This window comes from Tenrec ecaudatus, chromosome 1, assembly GCF_050624435.1.
Source record: "Tenrec ecaudatus isolate mTenEca1 chromosome 1, mTenEca1.hap1, whole genome shotgun sequence".
NCBI classification, from domain to species: domain Eukaryota; kingdom Metazoa; phylum Chordata; class Mammalia; order Afrosoricida; family Tenrecidae; genus Tenrec; species Tenrec ecaudatus.
In genome coordinates, this window is record NC_134530.1 from 125,836,253 (window position 1) to 125,849,412 (window position 13,160).

General features: G+C 36.1%; 1 protein-coding gene across 2 annotated transcripts in view; it reads left to right on the plus strand.

The window, feature by feature from the left end:
- FNBP1L (formin binding protein 1 like) overlaps window positions 1–13,160 on the plus strand; it is a 104,144-nt gene that overhangs the window by 74,675 nt on the left and 16,309 nt on the right. For both annotated transcript variants that reach the window (XM_075558517.1, XM_075558525.1), the window contains exons 6-9: window positions 703–807; window positions 5,680–5,808; window positions 7,195–7,341; window positions 9,022–9,225. In XM_075558517.1, the coding sequence (XP_075414632.1) occupies window positions 703–807; window positions 5,680–5,808; window positions 7,195–7,341; window positions 9,022–9,225 (585 nt within the window). The remainder of the gene's footprint in view (window positions 1–702; window positions 808–5,679; window positions 5,809–7,194; window positions 7,342–9,021; window positions 9,226–13,160) is intronic.

The following is a 13,160-nucleotide window of genomic DNA, read 5'->3' on the forward strand; positions in this document are numbered from 1 at the left end:
GGGGACCTGAGAGAGATTTAATCAGGAAAACTACCCTGTGAGAATTCCTAACATGTTTGATTTGAATCAGAAGGTACTTATAAAGACTTGTAAGTGAGTGGGATTGAGTTAGAAGTAAGCACAAAGAAACTGAACAACCACATAGGATTGAAAAATCAGGGAAAGGCAAAATCCCGTTATACTATGAATGCTGACAGAGTCACAGTAAAGTCAAGTTATTTTTTAAGAAGACTTGGTTCTAGTGTGAGCTGAAGCATTTCTTGGGACACCAGTAGAACCTGTACAGCAGTCCTTTGGAGAGAGTTCTAAACCACGTTAGAGAGAAGCGTTAAAAACAAACTCTAAAACCCATTACGCAAACAAAACCAATGAAAACATCAAGGAAACAAAAATTCTTTTGCTGAAGATTATGTATATAGTAAAAAAAATTAAAAGCACATTTAGTGTTTTTAAAAAATTATTGGGAGGAGTTGAGTATGTAACAAATATTAACTCATTTGTGCCTTTGATGTATTCTTTTTTTCTCCCTTGACAGTTTAGAATTAAGGCCTGATATTTAAGCTCATGAATTGGTTTAGTAGTAAGGTTTATTTTCTAAGAAAGGACAGGCTTTATTTTTAGTGTGCAATTCATTTTAGTTATTTCTTCAATAAGATAGTTGTCATTGTGTTTCTCAGTGTGGTGTTTCACTTCTTTTGACAGAGTAAAAAGAAATTTGAAAGGGAATGCCGAGAGGCAGAAAAGGCACAGCAGAGTTATGAGAGATTGGATAATGACACGAACGCTACCAAGGCAGATGTGGAAAAGGTAAGGAATGCGCTGACTCGCTCTCTGATGAAAATATTGTTACTTGAATAATCATAACGTTGTGTCCACATTAGAGTTCCCCAGTAGATGAAATTGCATTTGAGTCTAAGATACACAGATATTTGTCTATAATTTATATGTATTCGTCTAAAAAGAAAGGAGCTAGCTAGCCTGGTGGCAAACCCATCAACCGTGCTCTGAGGGAGAGAAGAGAGGCTGTCTGTGCCTGAAAAGATTTATGGCCCAGAAGCCTGGACAGGGTTTCTCTGATTGGGGATTGGCTTGATGGCAGTGGTTTTGGTTTGATCTGAGAAGGTAATTAAGGTGTGCTAGTTTTATTTATTGACCAAAGCTGTCATATTGTTGCTACATTCAAAATGTATAGAAAAGATAGAGACTGAGCTTCCAGTCAGAGAGGAAAACCAAACAGAATAGCAAGCCTAAGGTATGTTAATGTGGCATGCAAACAGAGTCTGGGAGCTTGCTGCCCCAGTTTTACAGGAGGGAAATGGTAAGATGGTCAGAAATATGTGATATTCGATATTTATGTATGTATTCCTTCATTTTGAAAACCAAACTCTTTCTTGTCATTGATTTTGGGGTAGGTGTTTCGTAGCATAACTTTTGATAAGATTAGCCACCTGTTCATTACCATTTAGCTTTCCCCATACATCCTGTACTGTTGCTCTGCATAATGACCCACTTTGTAGGACAGAGTAGAACTGCCTCAGATTTTCTAAGGATGTCATCTTTATGGAAGCAGACATTTTTCTCCTGCAGACTGCCTGGTGGGTTGGACCCATCACCTTTTAGTTAGCAGCAGATGCTTTGTCTGTTATGGTATCTTTCAAAAAGCCTACTGTGTCAAGTTGTCTACAGCGCATAGTGCCTCTTAGGACAGGCTAGAACTATCCCCTGCAGTTTCCTAGGTTCTGTCCTTACAGGGGCAGACTCAACACAGCTGGTGGGTGAGTGTGGACCTTTCCGTTCGCTACTAAGCATTTAACCACTGCACCACTGGAGATCCTTAGCATTTTATAATCCTCTATAGGATCAGAATGAGAATAAAGATAGCAGAAGAATAATTTATAACTTAATGTCCATTATGTAAACACACACACACCAAATGAAAACCCCCACCAAAGCATCAAGATCATATAAAGTCCATATTAGAATGGCCTGATAGCTCTTTCAGTGTGACTCGTGATATTTGTATCTTTCCTACATAATGATATCTTTAGGGTTAGGATGTTCCTTGCCATAAATACTCTAAAGCAGCGGTTCTCAACCTGTGGATCGCCACCCCTCTGGGGGTTCAAACGACCCTTTCCCACGGGCCACCTAATACATCCTGCACATCAGATGTTTACATTACGATTTATAACAGTAGCAAAATGACAGTGATGAAGTAGCAATGAAAGTAATTTGATGGTTGGGGGGCCCCACAACATGAACTATATTAAAGGGCGTTGCATGAGGAAGGTTGAAAACCACTGCTCAACAGGCAGTTTTACATGTGAATGTGTGTGTGTGTGTGTATATACACATGAGAGTGTGTTTGCAGTTTTAACATTTTCTTTTATTGACACCACTGACTCCCTACTTAGTTTCCATTTCTTTGAGATATCACAGTAAAATAAAGTATATATATATATTTTTCCCCTCGTGTCTTAGATATTTGTAGATAGATTGTTGGTCACCAGATGCACCATCTTTTTTCTTCACTTCACATGTTCAACAGCTATAAGTCATCTTTGATTCTGATTACTTCCCTTTGGGTAGGCGTACTTTAGCAATAACCCAATGAAAGCACATTACCTCTAAATGGATATAATATTCCAGGTATGATCTCATCAGTCCTGAGTTTGAGTGTTCTCTGTCTGAATACCAAGTTTGTGTTATTACAGTTTAAATAAATTAAGCATCAACATCTTGGACACTGCATAGTTTGAATTGACTCATGGTGAGTTGATGCTTAGCTGACCTCCCGGTGTCTTTTCACATAGGCTGCAGTGTGTGGATGTGTATTTCTCAAACAGAACCTGTACTATTGGTATTTGACATTTAGATAAACATCTGAGTGAATTATTCGTTTCAGCCCTGTTGCTAAGATTTTTAGATCCTGTTAGTAGTGGTCATCCATTTCCCCCGCTAGCATCATGTTATATACACAATTAATCACTGTTATCAAGACTTGGTTAAATGTGATCTACATGTTGCTTAGAAGGCATCGAGTTTCTGTTAGCAGTGGTGGATTTATTGAAAAAGATAACAACAATGGCGGTACAATACGTATAATCAGTGGCACTGAATTATACATGTAGATGTTGTGGAACTGGAGTTATCTGTGTATATTTTATGTAGTCTGTATGGTTTTGCCACAATCAGAAAAGATAATTACATTGAATAACAATGAGTCCAAGGAAGAGGAAAATGTTCAAGAATTGACTGTGGTGATAATTGTATAATTCTTCTTGATATGATTGAATTATATGACATGTGGATGAAGTGCTAATAAAACCGTTAACGTGAACCACAGGCAAGTAGGAGATAGTACTATTTCATTCATGGGAGACTTCCTTGCAGATTGACATTGACTCCTTAAAGATTCATTTGGTTTATTATCAAACATTGGTTGAGTACATACTTTATAAACTAGGTAAATTAACTGGACTAGGTTTATTAACTGGACTCTTCTTTGCTCACTTCATTTGTCTGAAGGGGTATCACTTAAGAACTAGGCAAATACCTTTTGATCTGATAGAACATGTCTATAAGCACTAACTTGGCCTAATATGTTCAGAATTATGTTTACAGCTTATGCTTATTTGGTTTGGTTTGTTTATTTGCAATTCCTTTACTTTTCAGAGAATTAGGAATATTTTGAGGAATTGCTCTAAGAATCGAAGAGTAGAATTCTGTTTTAAGTAACCAAGGAGAAAAGGAAACATAGCTGGGGCAACTCAGAATAAAACAAACCCAAGCGGAATTTCTGTCACGGAGCCATGCCAACTCATAGCGACCCTGTCAGGCAGAGCAGAAGGGCCTGTGCGGGTTTCCGAGGCCGCAACTCTTTAAGGGAACAGAACACTCACTCTCTTCTGAGGAGCCACTGGGATTTTGAACTGCTGACTTTGTGGTTAGCAACCCAGCTCATGCTCCACTCTGGCACCAGGGCTCCTTCTGGAAGCAATTACTGATGATAAAAATTTGTTTTGGTTGTAGGGGTGGGGATGGGGGTGGAGAAAGGTGGAGGAGGAGCAGGCCGATTACTGAGCTTCCTTAAAAAAAAAAAAAGAAGTTATCTATGGAGCCAAGAACATGCCAGCAGGAGGCTTCAGTTGTTAACTCCAAACCTTGTTCTCCTTACTTGCTCTGCAGGACCAGGCACCTTGGTGGGGTACCAACAAAGTTTGTAGGCCAGTTTATCCCCGAGTTCAGAAGAAATAATGAATGGCCTTAGGTTAAGGACTACTGCAGTTGTCGAAACTGAAATTAAAACAAATCAATGTTGTATTTACAAGTGCTTAACAATTTGTAGAACACTCCCATACTTGTATCAAATTATTTCTTGGATCATTGTAGGAAATTGAGCTTAATTCTAACTTTGATTTTTTTTTCCTATTACTTTAAAACAGTTGAAATTTTTCCCCTTTAATAAATCCAGAATTGACAAGCTGTGTTAAGTATTTACTTTGACTGTCTAACCAGTGTAAGCAATATGAATTTAACGTAGTTGAGAAGTGTTTTTGCCAGAAGAGATTGAGATGAACATAGCTATATGATGGGCTTCAGAAAATTCACCGAAAAGTGAAATTTAAAAATAATGGAATTTTCCCATTGACTTTTTGAAGTTGTTATTATATTTCTTTAAGTATTTCTGATTTGGGTAAAGAGATTAAAATCATTGTTGAATACTGTTATTGGAATATTGTTCCTTTCTATTTAAAATATGGTCTCTTGTAATTATTTGGTTTCAGTGTGATTCTGAGTTGGATATAAGTTTAGATGATTTAAAAAAATGTTTTTTTTTTAACAATTTATTAGGGGCTCATACAACTCTTAACACAGTTCATACATATACATACATCAATTGTATAAAGCACATCTGTACATTCTTTGCCCTAATCATTTTTTTCTCCTCTTTTCTTTTTTTACATTTTATTAGGGACTCATACAACTCTTATCACCATCCATACATATACATACATCAATTGTATAAAGCACATCCATACATTCCCTGCCCCAATCATTCTCAAAGCATTTGCTCTCCACTTAAGCCCTTTGCATCAGGTCCTCTTTTTTTTTTTTCCCTTCCTCCCCTCTCCCCCCTCCCTCATGTGCCCTTGGTAATTTATACATCGTTATTTTGTCATATCTTGCCCTATCCGGAGTCTCCCTTCCCCCCCTTCTCTGCTGTCCCTCTCCCGGGAAGGAGGTCACATGTGGGTCCTTGTAATCAGTTCCCCCTTTCCAACCCACTCACCCTCCACTCTCCCAGCATCGCCCCTCACACCCTTGGTCCTGAAGGTATCATCCACCCTGGATTCCCTGTGCCTCTATCCCTCATATGTACCAGTGTACAGCCTCTGCCCTATCCAGCCCAAAAAAACGTTGAAGCTATTTTTCTCTTCTGATTAAAAGCTTATTATTTCAGGCTATGATGTTGTCACTCATTAAACTCTAAATGATAATTATCGTTGAATAGTATCAGTGATATAAATTAGAAAATTAGCAAACTTACCACCTTGTTACTCTCTTGATGTCCAGATGTTGGCTTTTCTGTTGATATGACTTAGTTGTAGTTTAACCTAGCAGAATGAATTAGCCGTGATTTTGTCGATGGTGATGATTTTACTAACTGGCTCGCAGGCGAAGCATCAGTTGAATCTGCGCACACACATGGCTGATGAGAATAAAAATGAATATGCTGCACAGTTACAGAGCTTTAATGGAGAGCAACACAAACATTTCTACGTAGTGATTCCCCAGATTTACAAGGTAAAGTTTACATGTTTGAAGTTAACCCAGTTTGAGAGTTGGTAATGCTGGCTTTTAAATGTAAAATTTAACTTTAGAATTCTATAATGGGTTCAGAATATTTCTAGGTTCATAGTCTTTGAGAGATTTCTTTATGGTTATGGAACCCAAAAGTAAATTTTTACTAACTTCTTAAATCACAAGTTTTTCTATTTATTATTTACAGTTATAAACAGTCCACCAAAATAGTAACTTTTTGAGAGAAACTTTAATGTTGTATCATTAAATATTTATCACGAAAAGAAAATATCCGGATCTTGCCGGGAACTCACTGGAAATTTCTACTGTAACATACTCACCCAAGTAGAGCTACTGCTGCCTTTTGACACTATCCCAGAATCATCGGCATTCTTCCAGGTGTCAGCATAGCCTTAGAAAATGTATTTGCCGGCCTGACTTCTCGTGATCATAAATGTAATTCAGGCCTGGGGCTGGTTTCGCAATCCTACCCAACTTGATAGGCATTCCCTAAACACAAACTCCAGAATCTATGTAAGGGTTAAATTATGCTACTGCCTCTTGTAGAAAGAAGAGAAAGTAGGAACAAAGAGTTTCGAGAAAGTGAGGGTAGTATCTGGCTAGCAGAAGAGTGTCAATACAAATACCCTTTTCCTTGTTCGGAAAGTTAGTTGATCAGAAGCAGCTCAGGAAGAGTTGGTGGAATAGGGAGGTATCAGATTCTGGCCATTTAATCCAGAGCCTCAAGCCTGCCAGTCCTTAATCCGTGGGGTTTTTCCAGGGGTACTGGCTGAGCCTCCTCCATGTTGTCAGGAGGCCCTAACCAGGAGACCAATTGCCCTTTATGTTTTGGGGCTGACCTTTTTGTTAGTCCTCACTGCTGAGCAGTTGTGCCACTTTATGATGTTGGGGAACCCCCCCCCCCTTTTTTTTTAATGGAACTCCCAAAATAAAACTGCGAAGCTTGAGAGGAAAAATGGTAAGAAGACTAGCAGGAGTGTAGTTGCGTCATGGGAGAGAGAAAAGCTCGTGGTCTAAGGAAATGTTTCCTGAAAGCATAAACAGAACCTGCTGATTGAAGAGTGAAAGTTGAGCGTGGTGAGGGCCAGAGAGCTTGCAAGGGGTCCGTTGAAGCAGGTCTGAAAACCAGTGTCACCTGATTTTAAGTACTAAATGCCTTGATTTTTCCCCTCCATTCTTTTGCTATTCAACAGGCCTCAGGTTTTAAATATTGTAAATCTATAGCACTTGTTAAAAGGAATTAACAAGAACAGTATAACTGTTAGGCGAAGGAAACTTTTTTTAGGAGTCATTAATTGATTTCTTTTAAAATGAAAAAGAAAATTTGTTTTCCTTTTTTAAAACATTCTTTTAAACATTCTTTATTAGCAACTACAAGAAATGGATGAAAGGAGGACTATTAAACTCAGTGAGTGTTACAGAGGATTTGCAGACTCAGAACGCAAAGTTATTCCTATCATTTCAAAATGCTTGGAAGGAATGATTCTTGCAGCAAAATCTGTTGATGAAAGAAGAGTAAGTGCTATATAATAATCTTGGAATACATGTGTTTGCTTTAGTTGTATAGCGTGTCAAACGAGCAGAGAAAGGAATAAAGTAGTCTTATGAAAAGTTTATTCTAAATTATCTCTAGAAGAAAACTTTGGAATGGGTTGGAATGGGCTAACTTGGGCTTTTAGGACCGTTCAAAATGCTCATATTTTATTTAAAAACTAAAAATCCGTGTTCCTTGGGAAAGCAACAGTTAAAATATTCTTAAATGTACTCAATGGGTCAACAAAACATCCAGTTGAAGTAAGAGTAGATTTCTGCTCTGCCTTATGTTACCTTTTCACATAATGACGCTGGCCTTTTGTTATCTATGTATTTTTATATAATTACGAAAACAGAACACTTTTTAAAAAGTTCTAACTTTTCTTCCCCTCTAATTTTTATTTAAGGTTTAGTAAGACCTTTAACAGATCATTTCTCAGAACATGTAGAGTGAGTGACCTGAAAGTAGGCTACAAATACTGGAGATGTGAGGGGGAGGGGGCAGCCAGAGGGAACCAGTGTGTGTGGAATGCCTGCTGTTCACCGTCTTTTAATCTTCACAGCAAGCCTATCAAGTTGATCTTATATTGGTGAGGCTCTTCTGGTGACAGATAATGTAATTCTAACTCAAATTAGAGCTAAGAAAAGACTTTTGAAAATTGAGCGTTCTGTGGCGCATTTATATTTGCATATTGCTGGATTCAAAGTTATATGCACGATGATATAATCAGACCCTTCTTCCTCTTTCCTCCTCCTCCTCCTCCTCATTCTCTTTCCCTAGAGCTTAGTGAAAACGCATGATGTGAATTAAGGATGACTTTTGACTAAATGACCGACTCTACTTTTAACAGAAAAGGGAACAAAGGAGAGAGAGTGGAGTGTGGTTTATGGAAATAATGCATTATGTTTGGGGAGAGTTTTCAGTATCAGTAAACCATGCACGTGGAAATGTATATAGCATTTATAATTAAATTTCAGTAACACTATTAAACTTTATATTATCTTCACATTTGTGTATTTTACTTTCAGCAGTGTTAGTGAGAAGTTTCCCAGTTGGCTCTGTTAGCATTCCATAGTGTCTCTTTTTTATAGTTTATGTAGGGTCTCTATGAGTCGGAATTGACTCCTTGATTGAGTTTGCTTTTCGCCCTGCTGATGGAGGAGTGAGACCTTCCTTTTGCTCCTCTGTGAACTCTGGCAGTTCCATACTTTCCCTGTGTTCCAGACAAAGGCCATCCCCTCAGGCAGAGTCATGTCCTTTGAGACTTCTGAGACTTGCCATTTGGGAGCCCCAGCTTCCTATGTGCTTCCTGCCATTTAGACCTTTCTGGTTGACCAAGCAGTCCGTAGATGAGTTTCAGTGGGTTTTACATAAACTAAGTGAAAACATTTTGTGATTATAGATTAATAAATTGATCAGTTGCTTCTAAGATAGTAGCGCTTTCAGAAATTAAACTATTTGGGGTTTATTATAAATTCACAGAAGAAACCATCCACATTAAACTTTGAATGATTGTAGAAATAGTTCATCAGATGTTTTTCTTTTTTTCATTTATGGTTTTATTTCAGATGTTTTCTTTTTTCTGGTATTGATGAAAGTTTGATAAGCTAGTATGGCATTGAGTACGTAGTTTTAAAAACTCTTATTTCCTGTGTGTGTAGGACTCTCAGATGGTGGTAGATTCCTTCAAGTCTGGATTTGAGCCTCCAGGAGATTTTCCATTTGAGGATTACAGTCAGCATATTTATAGAACCATTTCTGATGGGACCATCAGTACATCCAAACAGGAAAGTGGGAAGATGGATGCCAAAACTACAGTAGGAAAGGCCAAGGGCAAGTTGTGGCTCTTTGGAAAGAAGCCAAAGGTAAAAGTCATAAAATTCTAATAAGCTAATTAGCTTTTAAAATATGTCAGTCAAATCAATGTAGGTATAGAATTGATAATGGTTTACTATTAATAGAAGATACATTTTCAACTTGAATGATTCAGTTAACTTCTCACTTATTAGGAAAGAATTTATGCTTAAGAATTTAAAATTTTTCTATTTATAACATTTGGCCACCATTAAAGCAAGTTAGAATATTGTCATTTGGAACATCTACTTAAATGATAAATGATATGCTTTTGAAATTTCATTTAATTTCAAACTTAAATAAAGATTTCTAAGTAAATTTTATGACATATCTAAAAGACCACTAAATTGCAATTTTCAATTTGAATGAGTGGGCAGCAGTAAATGGCTCACTGCATGATAACTGCCACAGTAGGTCTTCTAGATCATAAAGAATTATTTGCATCATCCATATAAATTTTTAATGGTCAGAGTTTAAGATTCTTGCTTAGTTGAAGTTTTAGAAAAACTCTTAAGGACTAAGAATTTCATTTTTTGTAGAATCCAAATTTTAACGGGCTGTTTCATTTTTATTCTTGATAGGTTGTTTATTTAAAGAGAGAGACCTAGCTCAGATGGAATAGAAGAGTGCTTTATCTTTCTTGAAAAGTTAGTGATTATAATAGCAAGGGAAATAGGCATGTATTTTTAACCTGCTTTTCTGTAATTATGAATTACAAAATATATCTGATTATTTTAATTCTTTTTTATGGTCTTGATAAGGATATAGATAAAATGAAAATTAAATCCAAATTATGATATACCTCTAAGTATCTTTAAATGCACAATTATAATTAATTCTAGTTTTATTCGTGTTTTTAATAATGCCCAGTTGAGAAGCCGAGCGATGAGACCTTTTTAATCACTTCAGAGTAGCGAGGAGAGCTTGGAAATCTAAGGAATGCAGAAACAAAAAACAGAAAATGAGGTGAAACAAGGATGGGATAGATACAGTTTGAGAGGAAAACTGCAATTTCATGAAAAAGTCTCAGGTGTATGTGATAATTTCATTATAGTTGTATTTATATGTAATATTGTCTATTTAGATAATATTTGCTTTGGGTGCTGCCTTTATTTCATATTCATGTTAAATATAACCAACTAGGAATTCAGGATGATACTAATATTTTAGGAATTGGAAGAAAAAATTTAATCTAGGTCATATTGCGCTCTCTAACATTATAATGTGTGTTCTTATTTTTAATCTCAATTTGTAAGAAATGATCGAGTGATATGGTATGTGTTTAAAAGTAAGTGTGAGTTTTTAAAATGACAGTTTTGGGGAAAGCTGATGTTAATTTATGACATTTTAACAGAAAATTTTGAGATATATTTTGTGAAAAGTATGTTGCCAAAAATAGAATTTTCATTTAGGAAAAAGCTATGCACATTTGGCTTATTGATTCCTTTCTTTATTTCCATATTAGCCACAGTCCCCACCCTTAACCCCTACTAGTTTATTCACATCCAGTACTCCTAATGGGTCCCAGTTTCTCACATTCTCCATTGAGCCCGTGCATTATTGTATGAATGAAATAAAAACAGGGAAGCCCAGAATTCCTTCTTTCAGAAGTCTCAAAAGAGGGGTAAGTTTAATAATGGGTTAAAATGCATGATGGCCTATTGTGTGTGTAGTGTGGCTTTCAATACTCTCCACCCTCATTATAAGGCTCTCCTTTAAATACGTAGTTAAAAACACCCCAGAATTAAGTATAGCTGCCCTCAAGTTAAAAACAACTCCTCTTTATAGCATTTGAAATATTCAACCATAAAAGAATGGTATTATAAAGAGGGTGCTGGGTACAATTCATATTTTAGCTTTTTTTTGGTTTGTTTATGTGAAATCATATGTCCAACCATTGTCTTGTAACGTATTTACATTTTTTAAGACTTTCAGTAATTTGTCACTGGGTAATAATTTGTCACAAGTGCTGACTTCTGCCAATTTTTGAAATATTTTATTGATACTATCAAATATTTAGCTCAATTTTGATTGCCCTACTTTTAAACACAATTTCTAATCATTAATACGAAATTAAAGATAGGAATTTGAAATACCAAGATTGTTTGTGAATCAATTTAATATTATATTTTAGAAAGTGTTTTGTAAGTTGTAAAACCTATAAAAATATTAGATACAAATGATAAAGTTTCTATGAAATTTGCTTTTGAATTAAAAAAAGCAAATGTTTGTTTAATAGTTTTTTCCTTTATTTTGTTTTGTAAAGTTGGCCATCCTTTAGCATTTGGCTCATTAAAGAACTCAGCAAATGAAAATGTTTAGAATAGTAGAAAGCAAATATTAGACTGTTTCTTCAAATTACTGATAAATAAATTAGTATAATTCATTATGTTAATGAGGCTTATGTCTCTAGTTTATGTTTGACTTTAAGAGCGTGTTTAAGATGTGCACAGCTCTTAATTTAGATACAAGTATAAGATTTGTTTGGGCATTTGTGTGGACATAGGAAAAACAAAAGTGATGGCCCATAGTTATGATCAGAATCTATCAATGTTATAGAAAGTACCATTATTAACAAAAATCTACCCTGTGCTTGGGTTCTCTCCTGCCTCCCTAGCCTCCCTCCCCCTTCTTTCCTGCCTGCAGTTCTGATTCACTTTCTATTTTCAGATTCCTTTCCTTGAGTTCCCCTCTAGGCCATGAGTAGAGCAAGGTGATAGTAATTCAGAACAGGTGGCTTTGTTATAAGTTTATGTTCCCATGAAAGCAATGACCAACTTCTCTGACAATACTAGTGCAGCAGAAATGTCCCACTGTGGTAAGTCCTTATGTGGACTTCCTTTTGTCCTTTATTGACACAAACTTCTGTATGTCTACCTTACCTAATTCTATATGTGGATGACATCAGAGGTAATTGATGGCATTTTGAAAAGTCTGGATAAGCCTGTAGTACCTACCAGCGCTGCCAAATGCCTTTAATCACTTTTTAAAGCCCTTAACACTTTTGTTTGAAAGACCTTAAGAAATCATATTTGGAATTTTTGATGCTTCAATTATGAGGGTAGAATTAATTCTCATGTTGCTTCTGTGTGCTACTTTACATGAATGATGAGAAATTACCTGGTGACTACTTTTGTAGTAGTTTTTTAATCTGCTGGGCTCGGTTATAGAATTGTACATAGAACAGTCATAGGGATATGATAAAACTGCAGAGCTTAAAACTATTTGCTTGGTCATTATTTTTATTTTTATATATTGCTTTAAGATTAATTAAGAATACATGGGTTTTATGAGGAGCCCCGGTAGTGCTGCATGTTAAGCATTGGGCCGCTAAGCTCTAGGTCAGCAGTTCAAACCTATTAGCTGCATTGTGGGAGAAAGGTGAGCCTGTCTGCTCTGAACAAGATTTGGGTCACTATGATTCAGAATTAACTCAATGGTTTTTGTGGTTTAGTTATTTGTAAAATCTCAAAATGTTCCCAATTGTTGGTTTTTGTTCTGGAGAATAAAGTGATCTGCGAGATAGAAGATATGACAGATAAATGAGCTAGGAGATGAGACAGGGACATGGAGCCAGCATGGAATGCTGTCTTGGAGTTGAGAAATTTGTTTTGTTTGCTACTTGATAGTTTACTAGATATCATTTTAAAATTAACCCATAAAGATGTTTTCTTTCCACTTAAAAAAATTTTTAGTGTAGACCAAAAAAAGAAACAGGTATGCTTAATAAGCCTATTTTTGTGGCTTTAAATATATTTCCCAATCCAGTAAATAAATCTTCATTCTTCTTAAAGCTAAGTTGTACCACTCAATCCAGAAATTCTCATTTTAAGCAATTTTCTTATTTGACATTATGTTTCCTAAATGCCTGTGTTTTTGTTTGAGGTCATTTCTAAAATGCCGTTTCGTTGTTGTTTTGTTTTTTAAGGAAAAACTAGTATATATG